The sequence below is a fragment of the Podarcis muralis genome, chromosome 5, assembly GCF_964188315.1.
Source record: "Podarcis muralis chromosome 5, rPodMur119.hap1.1, whole genome shotgun sequence".
NCBI classification, from domain to species: domain Eukaryota; kingdom Metazoa; phylum Chordata; class Lepidosauria; order Squamata; family Lacertidae; genus Podarcis; species Podarcis muralis.
In genome coordinates this window covers 39,842,688-39,868,715 of record NC_135659.1, presented here as the reverse complement: position 1 = coordinate 39,868,715, position 26,028 = coordinate 39,842,688, and the positions used below count along the sequence as shown (strand labels likewise).

Genomic DNA, 26,028 nt, shown 5'->3' with positions numbered 1-26,028 from the left:
TTTTATGTTTGTGCTGAATTATTTTCTCCTAGAAGTCATTTACAATATTTACAGTGCCATTCTATACATGTCTACTAAGAAACAATTATAGTATTCCATGGAAATTACTCCCAAGTATGTGTGTATAGGATTTGGTTGCCGTACACTGAACAACTAACTACCCAGACTCTCTTCCCACAGTCTGTTATTTAAAGCAGATCTGAAATGAGGAGATGGGTATTGGAGGAAACTGAAAAATGGGAATTTAGGGTTACGGTATTATAGCCCAGAAGTCTGCACCAACCTTTCCCAACCTTGTGCTCTCCATATTTTGGGGGGTGTACCGTTCACTCTCATAATCTGGAGGCCCACAGGTTTGCACTAGATTATTCTTTTGTTAGCTCATCATTTTATACACAATAACACTTAAAGGAGCGGGGAGAGCATTTTTATTGCGTAGGAAATCTGGCATATTCATCATCGGCTTTCTACACCTTATACTGTACAGGGGCTGCCACGTGGCATAAACGCTTATATTGTAAAACTAATACGAGGCTACGACTTTTAATTAGAGCGCTCTCTATTCCTACACCAAAGTGGATAATCGGGAGTTGGCCTGAAAGGGACCGGCCAGTAGTAGCATGTAAAAGCAGAAAGCAAGGCAGGGAGTTTGCCAGATCTCCGGGCTACCAAGACGCACAGACAGCAGCTCCTGGCGACCACAGCGCTTTCCCCACACGGTTCCTTTGGCGAGGTGACTTTCCAATGCTCCTTTTTAATGACGAGGGCAGCTGCCGACGTTCCTACCCGTGTCAGGACTTGTCTCACAAGACGCCCGAGCCCAACGACTGACCGGAGCTGCTCCACAGGCGCGCAGTTAAAAAGCAAGGCTCCGGGGGGAGACGGAGAAACAGCCAAGGAAAGGAGGGAGCGCGCTGCTGCTGCAAGAGCTGCGCTCCGGGCGCCTCTTCCCGTCGGGCAAAGCCATCTTGGGACGCGCGCGCTAGGCGGGAAACGGAGAGCGGCTCTCCTCCGCCTCTTCCCGCCCATGAGGGCGGAGGCAGCAGCGCCGCGACCGCCTTCCGCGGCTGCAACAGCCTCCGCGGGGTGATTGGTCACCCTGGAAACCAGCAACAGCTGCGGCTCTGTCCTGCAGCAGCAAAAGAAGGAAGAGGAAAGGTAAGAACGCGCCGGCGGGAGGCTTGTTGGGACCCCTGGGGGTGTCGCCTGGGGCAGTAGGAAGGCGGGAAGCGGAGTGGCCTCCCACCACGCGCGCCCCTGTTCCGGCAGGGCTCTTGCGCCTCTTGCAGCCGCGTCCTAGGCAGGGGGTTCTACCCATTGCGCGGTTGCATTCAGAGTCGGCCCGCTTAAATTAATGGACGTGATAAACTTAAGTCCATTGGTGCACGTACTCCGAGGAGAACTTGGGTGGCCACAATCCAGAAATTAGACTGTTGAAACTCCCCACCACCCCAGGGATTTTGCAGCAGTGGGGGAAATCTTCGTGTATATTGGCTTTCTGCCTGTCCTACTCGTGGTTGAAGGCACAGGGTCCCTTAGCTCTGGTATTTAAAAGAAAGAGAGATGTTAATCTTCATGCTGTAGCTGTGTACAGGCGAAGGCTAATTTTATTCTGGAGCCTCCCCGTTCTAATCATTTGCATTTGAATACATCTCCCGCCTTTTCTCAATGCCCCACAAGAAGTCATTTCTTGGAAGTCCGAGGAACAATACTGAAGAGATACTGCGTCTTCCTAAGGAGAGACTAAATGTGCAGGTGGAAGGAAGTTTGTGGACTTGTAATAAATACACACCAAGTGTGCTCCAGAGGTGGCTCATGAGTTGCACAAGAGCAGCTGAGGTGGCTGCACTTCTTTCTCCTCTGCCCACCCTGTTGCAAAGCGGGATGGGCAATTTGTAATGGTTATTTGTTGTTCAAGGTGCCAGTCCGCTTCAGGAGGCCTCAGGCGATCCTTAGCTTACAACAGCAGTAAGGAAAGGACTTGTATTGTTTCCTATGTGTGTGCATGCATAATGCCTATTTATGAGAAGAATTGGAGGAGGAGGAGGCGGCGAGCCAAATGAATGGTCCAGTTCTTCCAAGTGGCATGCCACTATTCATGAGTAAACTTCCTTCTTCTTTCAGAAGGGTGTATACATTAGTCTGTTACAGCAAAAGCAGCAAAAATTATGGCATTACTTACCATTTTTATATAATAAGGTTGTGAGAGTAGAGTGCATGCATCTTCTGAGGTGGAATCTAGTTTATGAATAATGCCATAATAAGTTTGTTGAGACTTTTGGTTGCTTTTTATTTCTGAGTAAGGCCTTGCCTTGTCACATTTTTTTTGACATTGCATTTATTTACAGTAAGTCATTTCTTGGAGTATGGAGGATAATGCTGAAAAGATACTAAGCCCTATAAGGAGAGACTAAATACACACAGAGATGGAAGTTTGTGTGGTTATGTTCTACCTCCCTTGCCATCAGCAGAATGCCTCTGAATACTAGTTGCTGGGAGTCTCAAGTAGGGAGTTGTGCTCATGTGTTGCTTTGGGGCTTCCCATAGGCATCTGGTTGGCCACTGTGAGACCAGGATGCTGGACTAGAGAGGCCTTTTGCCTGATCTGTCAGGACTTATGTATGTTCCACAAACAATCCTTCTGAATCGGGCAGCTGTGGCCTCTTTTGTGGCATTAAAAAAATGCTCCACGGCACTTCTCACCCATTTCCAAAGCCTTGCAGCACTTCCAGCATCCTCGGGAATACTTGGAGTGGCTTCTGCTCATGTGGAAGTGCTCTGTAGGCCTTGACTACTTGCCAAGAAGCAGCAGTCCCTGAAGGCTTTGCTTGGGTACCACTTTCTTGAGGAACCTGCAACACCTTGAAGCAGTGGTTCCTCAAAACTTCCTTTGCCTTTCCTGATGGGAAGCAAACCTGGAGCAAGCTGAAGATGCAGTTCCCAAGGGAGTAGCCCTCTCTTTGTTGCTTTTCAGCCATTTCCTAAAGCCTCAGAAGATTAATCAACATATCCCAGAATAGGGCACCGAGTGGAGTAAAATTGCCACACTTTTTGCTAATTATATTTAGTTTGTTGATCCCCACTTCCCTTCCTCCCCCAATAATGGAATGATTATTGAAACCATTGAGCCAATACTTTGGGGAGCTCTCCTAATACCTAGGTATAACCACTCATGCTTCCACTTCACAGACTCTGTGCATTTCCAAAGACTCTCATTACAATACCTTGTGTAAGAGGCATTGCTCTGATACCAGATGCCTATATACTTTTAGGTCACAATTATGTTTTAAAAATACATTTCCTGTATCTAGAAAACATGTCGGACACAATGAAGGAAAAAGCGGCCCGCTTGTTAAAGAAAAGAGGCAGTATATCCTCTTTAGGAAGCCATGAAGTCAGGGCGAAAGAATTTTTTGGAAGAAACAAAGAGTGAGTAGCCTATTTATCATTTTCTGACTTTTCTTCCCACCAGTTTCTTTGGAAGACCATTCCATCTGGACAGTATAAAAAATATTCTTCAGGCTTTTGCAAATGTCATGCTCAGTTATTCTTTTTCTACATGGGGGTGGCTGGTAATGGGTGAGAAACCTACCTGGCTTTCAGCTGCTTTGAACCTAGTGCCTGCTTTAGGTAAACAAATAGCTGTGTTACGCAAGGGCAATGAGGGGCACCCATGCTCCAGATGTAAGAGTTGCAATCAAGTGGCCTGATGAAAGGGCTAAAAATCAGAACTCACATCTTCTTCACAGCATGTAGTTCTGTCCTAACTGGCCATGCACAAATACTGTGCTGTGTCATCATATGCTTCGGCACAAGGAGAAATGAAAGGGAAAATGGAAATCTCACTACAGACAACCAGAGACAACGAACCACACCCTAGGCCACCTCCCAACCTCTCTTACCATCCAGGAATTATAACAAGCAAATAGAAAAAGAACCCACACAAGTGATGCTGACACAAAACCCCATGCATACACTAAGCAGAAGAATAGAAGCATTACCACCCCTCCCTACTCTCCCCCTCTTTTCTTCCTAACCTAATACTGCATGCAACACTAATGTCTCACAACAAATGAAAGCGATCTGTAGAAAACACAATTATTAAAAAGGAGAATGCATGTATTTTTGCGAAATCTTTAATAGAAATTATTTTTTTAAAAGAGGGAAAATCGAAGGAATGGTAGAGCTTAGAACAGATGTCGGGAGTCTTTGGCCTTCCAGAGGTTGCTGAACTACAACTCCATCATCCCTGCCCATTGGCCTTGTTTGCTGGGGCTGATGGGAGTTGCAGTTCAACAACATCTGGAAGGCCAATGGTTCCTCACTGGTGACTTGGAATCTAAGTTACAGTGGTGCCCCGCAAGACGAATGCCTCGCAAGATGAAAAACTCGCTAGACGAAAGGGTTTTCCGTTTTTTGAGTCGTTCCGCAAGACGAATTTCCCTATGGGCTTGCTTCGCAAGACGAAACGTCTTGCGAGTTCTTGCGAGTTTGTTTCCTTTTTCTTTAAGCTGCTAAGCCGCAAAGCCGTTGATAGCCGCTAAGCCGTTAATAGCCGCTAAGCCGCTAATGGCCGCTAAGCCGCTAATAGCCGTACTTCGCAAGACGAAGAGACTCGCGGAACGGATTAATTTCGTCTTGCGAGGCATCACTGTAGTTAGTTGAAGGGGCAGATAGGAGGAGCATCATTCCTCTGATGGTTTCTAAGCACTTAGGAGCATTCTGACAAGGATTCCCAGCCAAACCTGAAGCAGGAAGTACAGAGTCTCAAGAAGTAGACACTGTGTGCTGCTGCCAATACTAGAATAGTGGGTCAAGGACAGTGGATCAAGGACAGGGTTGCAGCAGCAGCACTGGTAAATGGGAGCTAAGGAGCCACTGCATAACTCCTGTCTGAGTTTCCCTACACCTGCTCTCTCTAAGGGTCGAGGGTTCCCTTCACTGGGCTTAGAGCAGGCATGGCCAAACTTGGCTCTCCAGATGTTTTGGGACTATAACTCCCATCATCCCTAGCTAACAGGACCAGTGGTCAGGGATGGTGGGAACTGTAGTCCCAAAACAGCTGGAGGGCCAGGTTGGCCATGCCTGGCTTAGAGTCTTAGAGTCTTAGAGACTGAGAGACTTCTGTAGTCTTGTAGCCCAGCTTCCATCCTCTATGGGTTTACTTAAGAACAAGTCACACTAGGTTCAATTGGACCTCCTTGCCTACCCCCTCCAGTAACTGTGCATGGTATTGCAGACTTAATAACACTCTGAAAATGTCCTTGTGTCATTGTGGAAGGTGGTTTAAATCATGCATACCCTTTCAGATGTTTATTTATCTGATTTTTATCCCACCTTTCCTCCCAAGGACCTTAAGGTGGCATTTATTGTTTTTCCCATCCCCATTTTATTCTCACAAGAACCCTGTGAGGTAGGTTGGGCTAAGAGATGGTGACTGGCCCTCGGTCACCTAGCAGCTGAGTGGAGATTTGAAACCAGGTTTCCAGGTTTCCTAGTCTAACACTCTAAGCACTACACCACACCAGCTCCCACTTCCATCAGCCCCATTCACCAAGGCCAACGGTCAGGGATGGTGGCAGCTGTAGTCCAGCAATATCTGGTGAGCTATGGATTAGCCAGTCCTGCTTTAAACCCTCTTCCAGTGTCATTGGTGTTGCCTGATTTTGTTCTTATCTCAGAAGTGCTTAAAATTCTCAGACTATAATTGATGTTGTCTCTCCCTAATTCTTTCCAACACCTAAAATGTTGTATATGACAAGTTCAAAGGGAGTTGACATATTACAAATCACTGTTTGGGAAGGGCCTCATACTTTATTCTTTATACTTCGCATACTGAAAATGTTTTTTGTTTAAGAAGGTTTTCCGTGAGATGTGGCCCAGCCATATATACAGAATCATAACTCAGTGTGTTCAGGAGCATGACTTTGTTATAAATATGTAAAAGATAAATAAATAAAATTAGGTGGTTTTTTAAAAAAATATCAATGTAGCTTACAAGAAATCACATTTAATACAATTATTACTGGGTTCGGTTTCAGCTCCATAAGTACTGTGTCTTACATGGATGAAGCTGGCCACCATGATGATATTCTTCGCCCTGGGGTTCAGATGGAAAACACGTACCAGTTGGGTATGTATCTTATCTTACTCTTACTCACTTTGTTGCTAATAATCTAGTCCCACTCTCTGTAGCACTTTACAAATAATAAAAGTAATAGTAATTATTATTATCATCTTTATTGTATTTATTTGTTATATTTTATGCCGCTGTTTACATTATTGCAGTCATCTTACAATGAATACATTGCAACTGAGGAACAAACAAGAATAGCAGTATGTAACAAATAAACTATTTAAATCTTAAGTCTTTTGTATACAACAGTAACAGCCTTAGGGCAGACAAAGCATATCCTACTGTTGGTAATTTCTGCAGTGTACAGGCTGTTTATCACCAAACATTCAAGTATGACTATTGTGGTATAATGATCAAATAAATTGGAAAGACTGGAGCTTTTCTTTTTGCTTCAAAGGGGTGGGGGGGAAGGAGCCATAGATGCAGTGTAAATATATAAACTAATTTAGAAAGCTGCCTGAGGCAAGCTTCTGCTCATAAGCCTCTTGAGGAGTCACCTGGGCATTCTGCGTGACACAGCACATGATCTATTTTTGGCATAAAACGGCAAAAGAAGTTCTTTCCAATGAGAGATATTCCATGTTAGGATATGATTCCATATTTGGTGGAGAATAAAATGGAAAACTAGAATGCTCAGGCTTTGAAATTAAAAAGGTGGATTTATTTGACCGAGTATTTCCAAAAAACATTGTGCTTGAGTACCATGGGAAATGCGTTATACTTTTGTAGCAATACTTACTTAAATTAAAGGGGGGGGAGGAGTGTTCTTTGTTTTTTAAAAAGGTTATAATCTTGTTATTTCATAGTTTGGTAAATTGTAAGTGTTCTTCACAGACAGAAGCTCACAGGCCCCCAGGGGTCCACAGACTGTAGTGTGGGGGCCCTTGGACTAATTCAGTGGTGGCCAAACTTGGCCCTCCAGCTGTTTTGGGACTACAGTTCCCATCATCCCTGACCACTGGTCCTGTTAGCTAGGGTTGATGGGAGTTGTAGTCCAAAAACAGCTGGAGGGCCAAGTTTGGCCACCACTGGACTAAGTCATTGTTTCACTGAGTAAATGTGTGCACAGTTGGTTCCCCACCCCCACCCCCTAATATCACAGCCTTCCAAAATAATGGTGTGTGCTCTCTCTGTGCTCCAGGTCCTGCAAAGTGCTTTCCAGTGGGCACTGTGAATAATATCTTGAAGGATGTGGTAACAAGTTATCTTCAAGAGGAAAAATATGAAGCCGAGTTGTGCAGACAAATGACAAAGACCATCTCTGAGGTACACAATTTATTAGTAAAGCAAAGTTGGAAAGTATACTGGAGGTATATCCTATAGAATTCTCTGCAGTGCAGGGGGGGGGGGGGAACCCTCTGCTCAGAACAGCTTTTGGATACAAGAGTTCAACTTTATGATCTATGAAGGGATATATTAAGATGTTTGTGTAAGGAGATGATAATCTAGTTAACCTTGTAGGTCAGCTGCTTCTCAGATAGTTACCACGTTGCCCAGCTTATGATTTTGTATCATATAGTGGTGCAGCTAGTTTCCATGTGTGCTGATGCTAACTGATAGATCTGTTTCTGCATCTTGTGTCAGGAATATGAGTCTTCTCTGTACTGCATGACCTGCCATTGGTTCTCTCTCTCTCTCTCTCTCTCTCTCTCTCTCTCTCTCTCTCTCTCTCTTTCTCTCTCAAGTTTTCTGGGTCAAAGAGCGTATTTGAACAAATGCTGAGTGTCTCCCCTTTTCCTTTTTAATCACATCAGCTAGTCCACCTGTTTATGGATATCAACTGGCACTGGAGTCAGAAGTTGTGGTTCAAGACAGGCTTGAGCCACACCAGGGTCAACTATGAGACTGAGGGGCTGCTCCTCTGTCACTGGGCCCTGGTAGGCTTCTCCAGCTGGAGTAGTAGTGTTATAAGCATCACTAGGCAGCCATGTAGGGACGCGGGTGGCGCCTAGGGCTTGCCGATCGCATGGTCGGCGGTTCGAATCCCCGCTGCGGGGTGCGCTCCCGCTGCTCGGTCCCAGCGCCTAGCAGTTCGAAAGCACCTCCGGGTGCAAGTAGATAAATAGGGACCGCTTACTGGCGGGAAGGTAAACGGCGTTTCCGTGTGCTGCGCTGGCTTGCCAGATGCGGCTTTGTCACGCTGGCCACGTGACCCGGAAGTGTCTCCGGACAGCGCTGGCCCACGGCCTCTTGAGTGAGATGGGCGCACAACCCCAGAGTCTGTCAAGACTGGGCCTGAAAATCTCTCAAAAAGCAAAATACCTGGGTATTTGGATCACCCCCAAGAATATAAACTTATTTCAGGATAATTATACCAAAACTTGGTTAGAGATTAGAAAAAACTTTGAAACCTGGAGTGAATTAAAATTAACATTTCTGGGTAGGATTTCCATCATAAAGATGAACGTGCTTCCAAAATTAATCTTTTTATTTCAAATGTTTCCAATACTGGGCGAAGCGGGTTGTCTCAAGATATGGCAAAGAGAAATTTCCAAATTCCTGTGGGAAGGGAAGAAACCCAGGATCAAACACCTGATCTTAATAGATATAAAAGAAAGAGGAGGCTTTTCTCTACCCGACCTAAAACTTTACTACGAGGCAGCCTGTTTCACCTGGCTTAAAGATTGGTGCACATTGCAGGATCCGGACCTCCTGGACTTGGAAGGTTTTGACAACCGTTTGGGATGGCACGCCTACCTGATATATGCAAAAGTGAAAATTCACAAAATTTTTACCAACCATATAATAAGAAAGTCACTCTTCGCTGTATGGGGAAAATATAAAGACTTGATGGAGCCTAAAGTCCCGTGGTGGACTTCTCCAATAGAAGCCATAGCGGTAAAACGGAAAAATACCCAGGAAAGCTGGCCAACATGCAAAACACTTCTAAAAGACGAAGATAACCAACAAAAATTAAAAAGCTTCGAGGAAATAAAAGAACACATCTCAGACTGCTTCCAATACCATTAGTTATTTTAAAAATTTAAATCTGACAAGCAAAAGGGGTTCTCAACAGAACAGCCTATATAGGGTGCAGAGAAGAAGAAGAAGTCCTATTGCACAAACAGAACTCAAGATTTTGGTTATATCAATGAGACTGCCAGAAACTATTTTGTAGTAGTGTTCTGTAGTGGGGATGGAGGCTTAATAGATGGAAACAGGTCACCCACCAATCTGCCCCTGATGATAAGGAGAATCCCCATGCCCCCACTCACAGCTACCAGAAATGCTAGGGCTGCAATCGTATTTACACTTACTTGGGATTAAGTTCCATGTAGGACTTGCTTCTGGTAAAGCATCTACAGGAACAGGCTGTGCTGACTACCAGCTAATTTTACAGGACAAAATCTATCCAGTTTAAGTCCCATGCAGATGTGAAATTGTCTTAAGTTATTTGAAGTGCAATGCATCACTGGTGTATTTAGATTCCTGCCACTAGAGTAAATTAGTTAAACATTTGAAGGAGCTGTATTGTATCCTAGGTAGTTTATATTAGTTTGCTTATGAGACCATGAATTTAATTGCTCCCCCCCCCTCTCTCTTAGGTAATTAAGGCTCGAATAAAAGACCTGATGATACCAAGGTATAAAATTATTGTGATTATACATATTGGACAACTAGACAAGCAGAGCATGCAGATTGGAAGCAGGTGCCTCTGGGATACTACAAGTGATACTTTTTGCTCCTACGCCTTCAAAAATAGATCTCTGTTTGCTCTCGCAAATGTCTTTGCAGTTTACTCTGAGTAGCAATTAAAAGTTCAATATGAAGTCTATGTGACCAAATAGACAAGATACTATTTTTAGGCTGCAATCCTAGGTACGCTTACAGGGAACAAGCTCAATTGAATACAGTGGGTCATTGGTCTGGGTAACCCTGCATAAGATCGCTCTGCATATGTAGACTGGCTAAACCAGTAGATTAGTTCTTCTCTTGTGGGCATGAATACTCTGAAGATAACAGGTGTTAATACCACTTGTGCAATTCTCATTTCTGGTGTGGAAGTGCAGTGTTTAATCATGTAAACATTACCAGGGTTGGACTCTGTATCGTATTAGTGATATCATAATGGGTGTGCATGAGGCCTAATTCATTGTGTTTATGTTCTTGAAAAAGTATCGAAATACAGAACCAGTTTACACTTGTCTGTTCTTATCAAGGTGATTTCCTCGAAGTGTGGCCCTTTTGCTTTACGTGTGAACTCTCATTTTTGCATTTGCAGGACGGTGTGTATTATGTCTCGGTTAAAAGGCAATTTCAATCCCACCCTTAAACCATACACAATGGGTGATGGTGGTGGTAACTTTCTTAATGTTCCCTTTCAGCCCTTTTAAAAGGCTTGATATGGGCTCCACTGTGCAAAGGAGCACCCAGCTTCTTAAAAGTGAGCTTTGTCCAGTAGCTGAAACTGAATAGTCTGAAGGCAAAGTGTGGAGAATTTTTTAGCTAAAGTTTTAAGGAAGAGCCTGGAGAGTCAGTGCTTGGCTCCCCTCTGGTATTTGGGTTACAATACGACAAGGAGCTATGAGGACTGTGCTGTCTGGCTAGTATGATGTCACATATCTGATTGTTGTCGGTAAAGCTGACTCTAGCACATTTACTTCAAATCACAGTGGGCCAATGGAGTCTGCCATCTTGTCTTCCAAACAACACATGTGGAATGAATGCTACATCATGACATGCTGTTATTTCAACTGTGGCATTGTGAGGGAACACGACAGCTCAGTTGACCACAGATTGCAGCTGTTGTACCGCTTGAAACAGCTCAAAAGTTTTGTTGAAGCAAAAAGTAGTTGAGATATTATTTTTTAAGACACTGCCTGCCTTTACTGGTAAGCCCTGCCTCCAAAAACTTTGCGCCCTTCTGCCCCCCCCCCATCCATTGGATTACCGTATTTTTTGCCCCATAAGACGCACTTTCCCCCTCTTAAAATCTAAGGGGAAATGTCTGTGCGTCTTATGGAGCAAATGTGTGGTCCCTGGAGCTGGGGGGGACGGGACCTGGGCTTCCCCCGCCAGCCCCGACAAGCTCTGGGAGCAGTGGGGAGGCTACGCACAGCCTTCCCGCTGCTCCCCAATCTGCTTTTTGGGGCTGGGGGTGGGGAAAAGCTGGGCTTCCCCCACCGCCAGCCCCACAAACTCCCCAACCTGCTTTTTGGGGTTGGGGGGGAACCCGGGCTTCCCCCGCCAGCCCCACCAAACTCCTGAACAGCTCTGGGGTAGCCCGTGAAGCCTCCGCAGGGCAGCGGGGAGCCTTCATCCTGCTGCCCTGGGGAGGCTTCGCACGGCTATCCCTGACTTTTGCAGGAGGTGGGGGAAGGGACAGAGCGAGGCTCTCTCACTTCCCCCACCTCCCGCAAAAGCCCCCAAGCGACACGCTCCCTTTAAAGAGCTGCGCGGAGTGTGTGTGTGGCTCTTGGGGGCTTTTCCCCGAGGAAGGAGAAGGGCAGCCCGTAAGTGACGGGCTGCCCTTCTTCCTCCTCGGGGAAAAGCCTGCAAGCGCCGCACACACGCTCCACACAGCTCATGAAAGGGAGCGCTGAGCAGAACCTGAGATACATTCAGGCTCTGCTCAGCGCTCCCTTTAAATAATTTTTTTTTTCTTGAATTCCCCCCCCCCCCAAAAGTAGGTGCGCCTTATGGTCAGGTGCGCCTTATGGAGCGAAAAATATGGTATCTCCTCCAGTGTTTTCCCTATCCCAATTTCCCACCCTCATTTTATTTAGCAAAATTTATATGGCGCTTATTTTTTTTATAAAACTTCGAAGCAGTTTACACAAAAGGTATAAAATATTCATCAGATATTTTGCAATGAAACTATAGCAATGAAAATAAGACTTTTAAAATGGTAGACATAATTCCAGGAAAAGCTTTTCTGCATTCATTCATCCTGAAGTTAATCTAGACAGGTTTAGTCAGAAGTAAGTTGCATGTTTCTAGGAACTGCACGTTCCTAGAATCTGTCTCATACATGGTTAGACCATTGGTTCATCAAGCTCCATATTGTCTACTCTGATTGGCATCTGCCTTCCAGGATTTCAGGTAGGAGAATTTCTACCTGGAGATGGGAGGAATTGAACCTGGGATGCTTTGCATGTGATCTGTCACTTAAGGTACAGGTCCCTTATCTAGAAACTGGTATTTGCTCTTAAGACTCCCTGAATAAACAGAACTTATTCAGTGTCAGAGGGTTTTTGGTGTCTTTTAATTCCAAGCCTAGCACTACACTGGCAAGAAGAAACAGCAGAAGCCATGTTGTGAACTGCAAATTTATTGTGAAAGCAGGAACTACAAAAAAGAGAGCTGTTTGAAATACAGATGTTAAAAGACCGTTTCTCAATTTGTACAGTATCCCAAATGGAATGGCACTTAGGAAGTACTTCAGAGCTCGGAACTACAAAGTCGGATATCAAAAATACCTATTTCTAGATGTTTCTGATGTATTGTTAGCTATGAAATAGCATACATGCCGCTGTCTGATACATTTTCAGCACTGTGAATATGCATATAAAGCGCTGACTGGACGGCAGAATTTATATGCATAGTAAACTTATAGTGCTGTCGCTGCAGCCGACCTGACAGCAAAGGTCTATTAGTCGCATAATATCTTCATTCCTTTTGTGTATAGACTTTTGTTCCGTGCCCCACAGATCTCCTTCAGCTTCAGAACTGGACTGGATGAATTCTTTGCTTAGGTATTCTGGCTTTTGGATCACCTTTTCATTGGCACCTGTTGAGTCATTAGTGTCAAGTGGTGAATGCAGGTGGCTTTCTTGACCTGTTGTGTGCAAATGATAAAAAATAAGAAATCTGGAGATAAACTGAAATAAACTTTGGATGTTGAACTTCAGGATGTCCAACGATCAAGACAACTTTGATGTTGCCCAATCTATTTCTTTTAATTTGGGTCTGAAATATTTACAGCCTACACTGGGAAATGCAATCCTAAGAAAACTTGACATACAGTTAAATTTCACAATTGATGCCTATCACTAGGATTGTCCTAGTTCTGTTGAAAAACAAGATATGTGAAGAAAGAGGAAGTGAGGGATCAGCTTCTCCTCAACTATATTTTCCTATATCCAGATAGGATTTTCATTTCCAAGGCCACAGATACGAAAACCAATCAGCTTGACTTCTGTAGGATTTGACAGTTACCATCTCAGTACCAGGATATACTTGTTAAAAAACTGTTTAAATTTTTTTTGAACCTAAATAACAGCAAAGCTATTACTTCAGGTATATCTTAGGCACAGGAATAAACCTCAGTTTTCCAGAATTAAGAAATACTTGTGTACAAACCCCAAATGAGATTGCTTATTACTATATTATAAATATTTGTGCTGTTTCTAAGCACTATACAGGATCCTGTTGCTTATCTTTAAAGCTCTGCATGGCTTGGGACATGGGCACCTGTGGGGATTTTTGCCTCCACACACCCCTGCTTATTCACTAATATAATCTTCCAGGTGCCCCCCACCATCGGAAGTGGGGCACAGGCCTTCTCTCTGTTGTCACCAGTCACCACCTCATTTATGGAACTCTTACCCTACGAGGTTTGACTGACACCTTACTTTATATTTTCAGCACCAATGACTTTTAGCACCTAATTATTAAAGTGTAATTCTGTTCATGGCAGTTTTTATCTACTGTTGTAAACTTAATTGCTCTGTCATTATAGATCAGGGTTTTTGTTTTGTTTCTTAAATTATGTAAACCACCCTAATATTTCTGTTGGAGTGCGGCATAGACCATTTTAAAAAATAAACAAAGAAAATCCACTAACCCTGGCTTTTGCATGCAAAAACATTCCGTGTTCATTTGGACCACATATAATCCAAATTGTTACCTGTGAGACTTTTTGGAAAGTGAGTCAGCTGCCTCCTCCAGCGAGACCCTCCGCAAGAAAAGATGACAGCTCTTACAAGGTCCCTCCCGCAGAGTTTCTTTTCGGCTGCTACTTCAGATATGGCCATAAAGAGAGAGAGCAAAAGCATCCCTAGCACCGCAGCCTTCATCTTGTCGAAACGGTATCTGACTAATCAGAGCAGGGAAGAAAAGGACGGGACTTCTGAAGACAGGAGCCAAGACCACAGGCCAATTTATACAGCTTGCTCCTATTTTCTTGTTTGCCAAATGATGGGGTGGATGATGTTTACAGTGTTTGCCGAATATTTCTTGCAACAGTTTTAGGTGCTTTTAGGATTCACGCCTGGGTTGCTCTCAAATGGTGATTCAGGTCATAATATATTGCTATATTGTCTAAGAATAGCAACACACACAGCAGGGTGGCGTGTTTATGGAGGCCCCCGCACCTTAGATCAACATTGCAAACATGCACTTTCTAACAGTTTTATTGTACACTTCACTTATAATAAATGCCATTAGCTCACTATAACATTTTTAATAGTGGGTAAGCTTAGCCATTTGATATATTCTTTGCTGCTTTGCCATATTTTAATATGCTTTGAAGGAACTCCTGGCTTCATTTCCACCCCCACCCCGAATTTAGATCCAGAGTACAACTTGCTATGATCATATCTGTCTTTGTTCAGCTAACACTATTTTTTATATATATTACAAGTGTACTTATTAACATTTGGGAAAGAATTTGAAAAGTGTCAATGATTAATTTTTGGAATACCCGATAACAGATTTCCACTTGCTTGCCTTTTCCATATGCTTGACTGTTGTGTGTTATACCACCTAATTTGAGATAACCATGTCAGTTTCTGAGACCACTGAATTTTTCATTATCATGGATAAAGTCACTGTTGCGGACAGTTAAAGGTGATGAAGCAGAGGTATCTTGCTACAGTCCTGTTTTACTTCTGGAAAATGTGTGTGGCTCTGAGATTCTCTCCATTTGTAAGCAAGCCCAAAGTAAGTCTGATTTTATGTATCCACAATCTCTGGATCTGTTTTAAGTTATCTCTGACAATGAAAGCAAACCCTCAGGTCAGCACTTCTCCCTTCTTATATATATTGCTTTCACTGCTTATTATCACTAAAACAACACCTGATCCCTGCAAGCTGCAAAGATCTTGCTGACTTTTGTCTTTCCCAAGGATCCCATTCCTCTCGTCCCCACAACCAAGGGAGACTAGCACTGGGTTGCTCTTAATTTCCTTTGATTCTTCATCCTTTGGGGCACGTCCTGGGATGGCCATATGTGACCCACTTCCTATGTAACTGTGGTAGAGTGAACCCCTTACCTTTATCACCATGTTGAGTTGAGCATCATGGGACCATAGAGTCCGAGATGATACTGAGTCAAGTGGATGATTTCATTGAAGGGTTTTTGCTTTGTGTTTTTTAAATCCAAAGCAGATTGCAGGAAGCTGCCATCTGGGTCAGAATTTCAGAGATGGACGGGGGAGAGGTACTTATCTCTTTCCTTGTGGCCCATTTTTTTTCTTAGCAAAATCATCACGCTCCAAACTATTTTCAGTTTTACTCATTTTTAGACTTTGCTAAATGGTACTTTTTTTGTCTCCTGTGATGCTGGTATTGTAGGTTAGTCTGATACTTTTTGACTAAAATATAATCCTTGTACTAAACAGTAGAGATTAGAAGTTCACTGATTAACACCTTGCATATAGTAGATATATCACAATGACCCCTATTGACTCCTATTATCACCCATGTTCTCCAGCATTAAAAAACTAAATGTTTGTTCACTAATATTTACCTTGATGCTTACAAATGCATTGAAAAGATCGTTCTGTTCCTTAGTAGAACCAGTAAGTAAACAACTGTTTCCACTCAATAAAAGAAAGGAACTAACATCTTATCACATTTTGGGATAATGATTAACACACTGTTAACACTAATAGATAGTATATTTAGAAACAGAGGAAATAGAGTCGTCGCAGTCTTTTCATAAAAATGTGCAAAATGCACATGGAAATGGGTTATAATGTGCTTCTTAATTGTCTATATTTTTTATCTGTTTAAACATTCAGTGCTTTTTCCAAACGGTTGAATCCAGTTTAATGTTACTGTAGTTAAATATAATGCCCATGTGTGGCAGCTCTCCTGGACTGTATAGTGGAACCTCGGTTGTCAAACGTAATCCATTCCAGAAGACTGTTCAACTTCCAAAATGTTCGACAACTGAGGCACAATGGGCGGTGGGCAATTTCAATGGAGAAAACTGAGAAACATGCCACGAAAGCTGTTTGACTTCTAAGGTGCATTAAAAAATGGAAGCAATTACTTCCGGGTTTTCAGTGTTCGAAAACCGATTCAGCTTCCAAAACCAAGGTTCCACTGTATCTGCAAAGGAAGCAAGAGTATTTAAATGCAAGACTTTTGAGTCAGGAAATGGGATTTGCAAAGTTTAGATGCTGGGACATAATCTGTAGGCCTTTTCTCCTGCCCAAATAATCCATTTTTTCCAATAACTTCTGAAATGCTATGGAGGTGTCTATAGTATTTACAGAAGCATTTTCTTGCCAGAGCATATAATGCAAGTTTAGCTTCTGCCTCCTGGAGAGTCTTCAGCACATTGTTTTACTATACTACATTGGTAGCAAGAATTGATTATCTCACTTTAGCAGTGTGTGTAAAGACTGGGACTTTCCAAGCAAACATCTGTGGCATTTCTAAATTATTCCCAACAAATTTATTCCCATATATAAACTCACACACACTTAATGGTTGGTTGTTGCATAATTAACTGCTAGGCATTAAATATCACATCCTTTTTTCATGGAATATTGCTGTAAAATATCTACACTGGACTGGTTAGAACAGAGCCAATCATATCATGCAAAGCATCCACCTGAAAAAGACAAAAAAGAGGTAGATATATACGTTAACAAACCTGATAATTCGAAAGCAAAGTGGTAAAAAAGTAGGAAGAGTTTGCATTAGGTCTTTTCTGAGTGTAGTCAATCTAACGAGTTCTGGATGGAAAAAGCCTTATTATAACTAAAACCTTATATTATTAGAATTAGAATTAGAATTTGTATACTCCCTAAACCCACGTGGTCTCCTAATTTGCAAACAATTTTCACCATTACCAAAGTTGCATCTACATCATAAAGCTGGGCTTGTGTGGTTTATAAAAATGTTACTGGTCCGCTGAGGAATAAAATAAGCCACTTACGCCGCCTTCTGCACATGAATGCCACTGAACATAAGTTTAAGCAGCAGTGCCTTTCATGAATGGCTAGTGCTTCTGCAGGCTGCTTTGCTAGCGTGCCTTTGACTTATTAGGCAAAAACACCGCCATTTGCCAAGCTATGTTCCGACCTCATTCGTGGATGGTCCCTCCCTATTACCATACCATTCCCAGCGCTCATAACTTGAATATGTATAGTGAGGCATTTGTAGTAGAATGCTGTGGCATAGTCGCAGCACCTAAACTAGGGTCGCTGTATTTCAAAAAGTAAAATTCCTGACACCCACAAGGTTGTTCCCACCAAAATTGGGAGTGACCTCGAATTCCCCCCCAACTCCATTTTTACACCCAAAAACCAGGACATGTCAGGAATTTTCCTGACATATGGCAAGCCTACCTAAACAGAGCATAGTCCAACTGATTAACATAGGGACACTGATTAACGCACTACACACATGTGAATCAGCAGTAGGGCTCAGGTGTTAGAAGGGCCCCTGGTTGGGGTAGGCTACTTCAGCTTTTAATGCTGCAGAACGTACCTTCTTCCTGTCTGAAGGGATCATATTTCTTAGTGCGTACACGGTGACTGATCCTTCACTGTCGCCAATTAGAAGGCAATCTGCGTTTTTGGCAAAAAGCACAGCGGTGAATTTCACAGTTCCAGTGGCAGGATGCACAATCAGGGGATCCAGGCTACATGCAAAACAATGGCATACAGTATAAAACTGATGGCTGCTGAGCTCTGTGGGACATCCCATTGTGAGAAATGTTACTACCACAACTACTACTATTGTTTGCTGCTTGCTTGCTTGCTTGCTTGCCTGTTTGCCTCACAAGTTATTTTCCTCCACCACACTACCTTAATTATTCCTGCTAGTAATGCTGATGTATATAACACCATTACAGTTAGGAAGCTACATAATGTATAACCTTAGATTGCTGTTTGAACCTACAGCATTGGTTCTGCCCTGTACCATTGCTCCATTCCAGTTAGCTGTGGTCTCTGATTAGGCCCCTGGAAAGAAACGTTGAGCTCTGGGGGGAAAACAATATCCATGGAGCTCCTTCCAGTTGGGTTTTAAGTAATCAGGTGCAAGTGTTTCTCCCAATGATACATAGCTGCTTAGCAAATAGGAAATATATACAATAGCAGAAGATCTCATATTTTGTAATGCATTCCATGTATGATACTCTGTGTTTACTTTGTTCAAGAGTAACTGGATACAGTACCTCTTTAGATAGATGTATAAATTGCTTTTAAGAAAATGGCTGATTCTTACGTGCTGACGCTAAGATCCCAGATTTCCACCCTGGTTTCGTTCGCTGCTGCAAACACATATGCTGAATTGGGAGACCACACTATGTCATAAATGACATTGGCAGTGGAACTGAAAGTCAAAACAGGACGGACTGAATCCTCGCGCCACAATATAATACTCCAATCCGCAGAACAACTTAGAAACACTTCTGTACTGAATGGATTCCATGCTATCTTGTACACCGGGCCCTTGAAATAGAGAGAGAAAGAGTAATTGCTTCATTTTACACACACATACACACATGCAAAGATTAGCGCAGAAGCATGCTGCACCACAGCACTGAAGCCCAACAAGATTTTGGGAGACACTGAACTTCTCTAAGCAGTATGTGATGGATGGCACAGCTTTAGCTAGGTTAAGCAGATTGGCCTGAATCCAAAGGAGATGCTGAATTCATACACTCAGGGGAGACCCATGCATAGCTGAAGCCTCTTTTACAGCCTGTACCACAGTAGCTGTGCTAGCTGAAAAAGACAAGCAGAATGGCAGTTAGGCCCTGCTAGAGGGTTCTTGAAAACTGAAGGGAGCCCTGGCTCTGCTTGGTGCCTCACGTGTATGTAAGCTTCCTCCTTTGGTTTCTCTGCATGTTTAAATTTATACGATAGCATTTTGAGTTCATATCTGTCAAGGAAGTTCTCAGAGGTGTTCCGAGACACACTAGTTCAAAGGGCAACCCATCCTGCTATTAATGAGGGACACAATGCCATCGGATTGCCGTCCTAACAATGGGAGCTGTATTACTGTTCTCTTCCTCTTGTCTTTAGGAAGACAGAACCCAAATATGGTCAGGAATGCAACAGACTGGGCTGCTTGAGAGAAAAAATGGTTTCAGGGGAGACAATATGGTATGGTGGTCAGAATCCTAGAAATCTAGGGCACCTGTCAACTTCACCTACACAGAGTGTGAGGCAGGATGTGTGGAAGCAGGTCTGGGAGAGGATAAGGAGGGTCAGATATAGCAGGCTTGCAGCACCTTGGACAGATCACTTGAATAGCAGCTTTCTCCAAGGGACTTTCAGTTCCATCCAAGGCCCTTTATCTCTTTTTCAGCCCTGACCTCCTCCCAGATTCCAACTCTTTCTTGAGAGGAGAAAAGCCTTAAAGGCCTATAAGCCTGGAGCCAAGCAGTTGCCTCTGTTTGACTTCCTGACCACTGATGGCAATAAGGGGCATCTCGTATTGTGGGGCTCAATATTTCAGAGGCACTAGGCTCAGGAGGTGCTGCCTTTGGGGCACTTATGGTTCCAGGCTACCAATGTTGGATGTGATATTAGGGACCAGGCCTCAGTCCCCTGCCAGGGTATGGGTAGCATGGCTTTGAAAGACACCTCTGTCTCTGTGAGTCTTGGCTGCCACTTGAACCAAAGTTCCTCCTGTTCATTTCAGTGGGGCAGAGAACTTCTACGTGCGTTATCACTTGTCACCCACAACCAGCTCCTTGAGGTGGCTGCCTTATCTTGCATCAGGGCAGGAACTGCTCAGTTTATAGTCAACAACCTGGCATTCCAGTTTGTATAATGACCTAGAAGATAACTGATTTTAAATGGTTGGTCCAGAGTCATCTGGCCTAGTCTGGTTGAGAAACCTTGATTTCTAAACTATGCAGTATTCAAGAAAGTATTGTTAAAGTATGTGGTTCATTAGTCATTGATTTCCCCAACACAGAAATTTGATTGGTACCTGAAGAATCCTGTCAGAATATGTGAAGTAGGGCTAGGAGCCTGTGTGGCCCTCCAGGTATGTATAGATGGAGTACAACTCCCATCAGCCCCAGCCAGTATGGTCATTGGTCAGGAATTATGGGGGTTGTAGTCCAGCCACATGTGGAGGGCCACAGATTCCCCATCACTGGTGTAAAGCGTACTAAAGACAGTGTGTGAGTATCTGTGCATCTACTTATTCAACCCAATTTTATTTATGTTTACTCACTTTGTGTCCCCTGTAGGTCTCCAAGTACTGCTCATTGTAAGAACAAGAGCATTTGTGAATAAAACCTTCCTCAGTTCCAACCAAGTATATATTAGTGTCCTGAAATAAAACCAAATTACTGTAAATGGCTTTGACTTTGTCCAGATTGGGCATATTCTTTAGAATCTTCACTGCAGCAAATTGTCAGGCTTGCTTCTCTTCTTTCCTGGTAAAGTAGAGTCCAATGTAATGGAATCCTCAAAGGCTTGAGCCAGAAGTCCCAACTAACCACGTGTCCAGGAATAGAGCAGACATCCAACAAACAATATCCAACAAAACATACTAATGCATGAAAGAGTTGCATGTGTCACATGTTCGGAAGACAGTGCATGCAGAGGGGAAATATGACATTGTGATGCCACCTCCAGTTTAGCCATTTCTTGACCATGTTAACACTCCCTGCCCCTGGAGTATGCTTGTATCTCCTCTCCTTTTCCTTTGAAGGTAGATTAAGCAGAATTGGGTTTTGATAGAGAGTGGCGCTGCACCCAGCCTTGCCAAAAGTGTGGCTGATTCTGCCAGCTCAGAGCTACAATCCTCATTTAGTTTGATGGGAGCCCTCCATTTAGTTCCCTGGAAATACCAGGAGAGGCTACTACTACATTTTTTAGCGTTGGATGAGTTATAAAATCTCTGCAGTCTTTGGAAAGATGTGTAAAATAGTGATTCTCTGCTCTTTATGTCAATCTAACATGCTAAACTATAAAACTTGTTCAGAAACAACCAATGAGTAGGAGGAACAAGCAACCCCCCATTCCTTGTTATCCATTGTCTTCAGCTAAATTATCACTTTGACCTCTGGACAAAAAGTTCAGAAAACATCATAAAAGATTAGGATACCTTTGGATGGAAATCAAAGGATAATCCTGGAGCTTGTCGAGATATGAGTGCTTCACTTTTCTTTTCTGCCCCTCCCTTTTTCTTGTCACTTGCTGTTCGCTTGAGTTTCATCAGATCTGAGTTGAGAAACAAATGCATACAGATGGTGAGACCTCCTGTTTCACTATGAGGGCTGTAGGGGCTGTTTCTCTTCTACACAACACATGGCCATTACAAACTCTCTTTGTCGACTATTGGAGATAGTATAAGAAACGGCTTTATTTATTTCATCTCTGATTACCTATAGTAAACCCCTATAGTAAACCAGTGAACCCCTCGCATCCACAGCATGGCCTGTGTGAACATGGAAACAGATTTCTGTACATGTATCACTAATCAGAAGGTGAATCCGCAAACAGATGCTTCCTGCTTACCTTTCCAAATCCAGCAACTGGAACTGTACATATAGGCCTTTTTAAAAGCGGCCCAGATCTTGCCAATCAGTTGTTTGGAAGAGGAGGCAGTAAACTGGAATTATTCACCTCTTTCCCCACCAAGCAGCTGGCCAATGGGATTTCAGCTGACCAATGGGATTGCAACTTTTTTTAAAGGGCTGTGTGCAAATAGCCCTAGCTCTTTGTGCACACAGCCCTTATGTGTAGTTCCCTGTGCTGTATAACCTAGAGTGTCTTTATTATTCCCTAACTTAATTACTTACTGAATTGTTATTATTTTATCCCACCTTTCAACATGTAGCAGCCAAAGTATCTGGCAATAATATTAAAAAGACAAGAAGATAAGAAAGATTAGGGACACGCACACACACACACACACCCATTTAAGTAATTCCAGAATGTTTGGAGTAAGGTGACAACGCTTACCATTGCAGCTTAATCCTTTCCGAACAAACCACTTAGTCACTCTGCCGTCTGCTGATATGGAGACTAGTATCTCCCCTTTGTCTTCTCCTGTTATTCCCCTGTCCTGCTCAACCCACCTCAGCTGCCACACAGGGCCCAAGTGTTTATCGTAAGATTCGCTGAAACAAGAGATTGATACCAAACTCAGCTTTGGGATGCATACAATTAAACTCAACACAGTAATAAAAGGGAAAGTGGTGTTGCAGGCAGGGTCAATCAGAGGGGTGGGACAAGGGTGTCACTCTTATTTGTGTGCCTTATTATCTTTGTTTTATTTGTGCGCCTTTTAATATTCTGCCTAGGCGCCTCAAAAGTTGGAAGTGAACTGGGCCTCTCCGGACTTTCAAGTATGTCTGATTGCAGGAATTGGAGGTGGGAATGCAAGTACACGAGAGCCACTGTGGTGTAGTGGTTAAGAGCGGTAGTCTCGTAATCTGGGGAACCGGGTTCGCGTCTCCGCTCCTCCACATGCAGCTGCTGGGTGACCTTGGGCCAGTCACACTTCTCTGAAGTCTCTCAGCCCCACTCACCTCACAGAGTGTTTGTTGTGGGGGGGGAGGAGAATGTTAGCCGCTTTGAGACTCCTTAAAGGGAGTGAAAGGCGGGATATCAAATCCAAACTCTTCTTCTTCTTCTTCTACATATAGGAAGCAACACATGCAGGTAATGAAAATAAGCCTGAAACTCGTCATAGAGATGGGGAGAGTGTAATACAGTACAACCAATTAATCCTCCAGTTTTTCAGAATAGCCAAAGCCAGACAGAGGTGGGATTTGGAGATGTGTGTGTGTGTTTAGATCCAGACAAATGATATATTTTGTAATGTGTGGAGGTGCCTCAACAAGACTTACCTGGTATCTAAAACTGAAGTTGTATGATGGGTCTGGACATTGTAGACTGCAATTGTCCCATTGTACAATCCAACTGCTAAGAGGTTTGGATTGGCTAGAGAGAAATCCAATGCAGTTACTCCATGAGGAGATTGATAGACACGCTCTGGCCACTGGAAAATCAAATCTGTATTAACTAAGAGAGCATTCACACGTTATAAACAATCAGGGACCCCAGAAATTATTTAAAATTCAGGAGGGAGGGTCTGATTGGCTGTGATTAAGTTTTGCTTCCTTTTAAGGTGCATTTCTGAAACACCTTCAATGTTGCTGAGTGCATCTTCTTCGCATGTAGATTAGAATTTTATTTTAAAAAGAAAAAATATTGGACTGGATTCAACTAGCCCAGTGCACTAGCAGAAGCCAGCACAATGGGGCTTTCTGCCCTCTCCTGACCCCATGAGCCCCGCTGTCTCCCCCTAATCCACTCTGGAGAGTTGGGAGTACCCTCAGAACAGTTTGCAGAGGAAGGTTGTCAGTCCATCTGGCAAGTGGAAATGCTTCTGCTGACAGAACAATAAGAAGAGTGGGACACTGAATTCATCCCATAATTGCAAGCAACTGATAAAAAATAAGGTAGTTTAAAATTCTGAAATCCAGTTATTGAACACTAAAGCTACCTTACATTATTATTACAGAAAAGGAAGGGAAGAATGCCACAAAAATGCATTTTAAGTAAACTGCTTATAGGTTTTGATGATTATATATATATATATATCCTGTTAAATAACATAAATTAAAATAAAACAAAATGGAACTTTATCCATCTTTTGTAATCAGCAGGTACAAATGGAGATTTTACATTTCTGGTTACTTTTTTGTAATATATGGTTCAAGGTTGGCATGTTTTCTTTACTATAGCATTTATAATATGGCTTAGTGATGCTTATGCATACTGTATGTGGGAGGAAGTCAACTCAGGGGATCTTACATATGAGTAAGCTTAGGACTGGGTGGTTAGATTATAAGATTGCTCTATATCATAAGATAAGGATAGGATATAAATGAGCTATTTGTGGTCTTAACGGGAAAGCAAATCTGAAGGCCTCATGGGCCTAAGGAAGGGTAAAAAAGAACTCTGCTGCTACATCGCCGTTGTATCTTATCAGTGGATAATATCAAATTGATCAAAATCAAGAGGAACAGCCCAAGTATTGTGTTACCGTTGGGTTCTTCAGTGACCAGCAGCAAGCCAAGCCTTTCTTCTGTTCTTTAAAACGAAACTTTCCATAACCAACAGCCAGTAGATCCTAAAAACCAACAACACATGATATTGCACACACACTACCAAGCCACAGCAACCATTGAGATGGCTATGTGTATGGCCTTTGAGGTTCTATTTAATTTGGAGTGAAAAGCTGTTCATTATGGATCCAGAGCAGCATCAGTAGCAAGACTGTTCACTGCTCATAGGACCCGGTCAGTGTTTCTGCCCCCTGCTGCAACCTTTAACATCTGGCTCCTTCCATTCACCTATCTATTGCCGCTATCATTACTATTGCTGTCCAAGTGTACGTATATTATTAAGTGTTAAAGAGATTTGATGTTGCTGAAAACTGGCAGTGATTACAGTATTTTTTGCTCTATAAGACGCACTTTTCCCCTCCTAAAACGTAAGGGGAAATGTGTGTGCGTCTTATGGAGTGAATGCAGGCTGTGCAGCTATCCCAGAAGCCAGAAGAGCAAGAGGGATTGCTGCTTTCACTGCGCAGCGATCCCTCTTGCTGTTCTGGCTTCTGGGATTCAGAATATTTTTTTTCTTGTTTCCCTCCTCCAAAAACTAGGTGCGTCTTATGGTCTGGTGCGTCTTATAGGGTGAAAAATAGGGTTAAGCTACTGTGATCGTCATGAAGCTATCACAGAATAGTTTTAACTCCTGTGATCAGGAAGGTCTGGCCAACAGAATGCTTGCAAGGAGGCTACCTTTAGTGAGAAAAGTGAAAAGCCCATCTTTCAAACAAACAAAAGACTGGTCACTTGCCAAATGTGACAGGCCAAACACAAGCCAGCCATTTCTTCTATGGTGAATTATTTTCAATAATAATAATAATAATAATAATAATAATAATAATAATAATAATAATAATAAATGGGTCTCTTTGCAAATGCAGCTTTGACAAGCTTAGCAATTCTACTCCTAAAGTGATACTTAATTTTGACAGTGCAAAGAACAATTTTTTCGGGTTTTTCCCAAGTGTTTAGAGGTCACTTACAGGATTCACTTTGTTCCAAGCTAGGCAGCTCACATTGTTTCCTCTCATCAAATCACATGCATAGGTCCACAAGCATTCTATATAAGGTGGTAGGATTTCCTCTCGTCCTGAACTAAAGTCTAACAGAAGTGATGACCTAACTGAGAGCGCATCCTCCTCTTCCTCCTCTTCCTCCTTTATGGATTCCTCTTCAAATATAGAAAGGCTATGTTCAGATTTGACGGTCGGCTCTAGGAACACATGTAAACACAGAAAACGTTGTTCTCCTTCCATCCCCAAATAGAAATAGCTATACTAGAACAGGCCAATAATCAGATTAAACCAGCATCTCTGTATCTGCCACAATGCCTGCTCCACATATGGGACGTTCTCTGTTCCTCCTGATATGAACGCCACTACCTGTTTTGTTGTCCTCCATGTTTGCTAAGTAATGTAGGTAGGAGGAAGAGTTTTGTCTGTGCCAGCAGGGATGTATGAAAATCCTGGTGCCCCTCTGATGATTTCACTGGTGAGGAGCCCACAGGTGTGTGGGAGGAGCAAAAGCCTCCAAGCTTGCCCCCACCAGTGGTGTGGAGGGAATGAAGGCTTATCTCTTTCCTCCCTTAGCATGATCAAAGCCAAATTTGCCTCCCCTC

At 43.0% G+C, this 26,028-nt stretch overlaps 3 protein-coding genes across 7 annotated transcripts in view; 1 reads left to right on the top strand and 2 right to left on the bottom strand.

Moving 5' to 3' along the window:
* Nucleotides 1-973: 973 nt before the first annotated feature.
* DYNLT5 (dynein light chain Tctex-type family member 5) lies at nt 974-10,281 on the top strand. 2 transcript variants are annotated; one of them, XM_077928611.1, is made up of 6 exons: nt 974-1,158; nt 1,919-1,968; nt 3,312-3,429; nt 6,042-6,133; nt 7,278-7,402; nt 9,682-10,281. In XM_077928611.1, the coding sequence occupies exons 3-6, from the start codon at nt 3,317-3,319 to the stop codon at nt 9,883-9,885; spliced, it is 534 nt and encodes a 177-aa protein (XP_077784737.1). In that variant the 5' UTR covers nt 974-1,158; nt 1,919-1,968; nt 3,312-3,316; the 3' UTR covers nt 9,886-10,281. The 2 variants fall into 2 exon arrangements, with proteins under 2 accessions (XP_077784737.1, XP_028588985.2); XM_028733152.2 differs by lacking the exon at nt 1,919-1,968 and having other exon boundaries at nt 977-1,158.
* A 2,110-nt stretch (nt 10,282-12,391) lies between these two features.
* On the bottom strand, nt 12,392-14,307 carry INSL5 (insulin like 5). Its single transcript, XM_028733153.2, has 2 exons — nt 13,986-14,307; nt 12,392-12,914 (listed from the first exon to the last, which is right to left on the bottom strand). The coding sequence occupies exons 1-2, from the start codon at nt 14,152-14,154 to the stop codon at nt 12,670-12,672; spliced, it is 414 nt and encodes a 137-aa protein (XP_028588986.2). The 5' UTR covers nt 14,155-14,307; the 3' UTR covers nt 12,392-12,669.
* A 427-nt stretch (nt 14,308-14,734) lies between these two features.
* The window catches only part of DNAI4 (dynein axonemal intermediate chain 4), a 31,213-nt gene continuing 19,919 nt past the window's right edge, over nt 14,735-26,028 (bottom strand). For 2 of the 4 annotated variants that reach the window (XM_028733142.2, XM_028733143.2), the window contains exons 10-17: nt 25,394-25,623; nt 24,344-24,430; nt 23,142-23,293; nt 22,252-22,409; nt 21,392-21,507; nt 20,513-20,611; nt 18,545-18,771; nt 14,735-17,957 (exon numbers count right to left, since the gene is read on the bottom strand). In XM_028733142.2, coding sequence (XP_028588975.2) covers nt 17,747-17,957; nt 18,545-18,771; nt 20,513-20,611; nt 21,392-21,507; nt 22,252-22,409; nt 23,142-23,293; nt 24,344-24,430; nt 25,394-25,623 — 1,280 coding nt within the window. In that variant the 3' untranslated portion in view covers nt 14,735-17,746. The remainder of the gene's footprint in view (nt 17,958-18,544; nt 18,772-20,512; nt 20,612-21,391; nt 21,508-22,251; nt 22,410-23,141; nt 23,294-24,343; nt 24,431-25,393; nt 25,624-26,028) is intronic. The other 2 variants (XM_028733144.2, XM_028733145.2) reach the window with 2 other exon arrangements.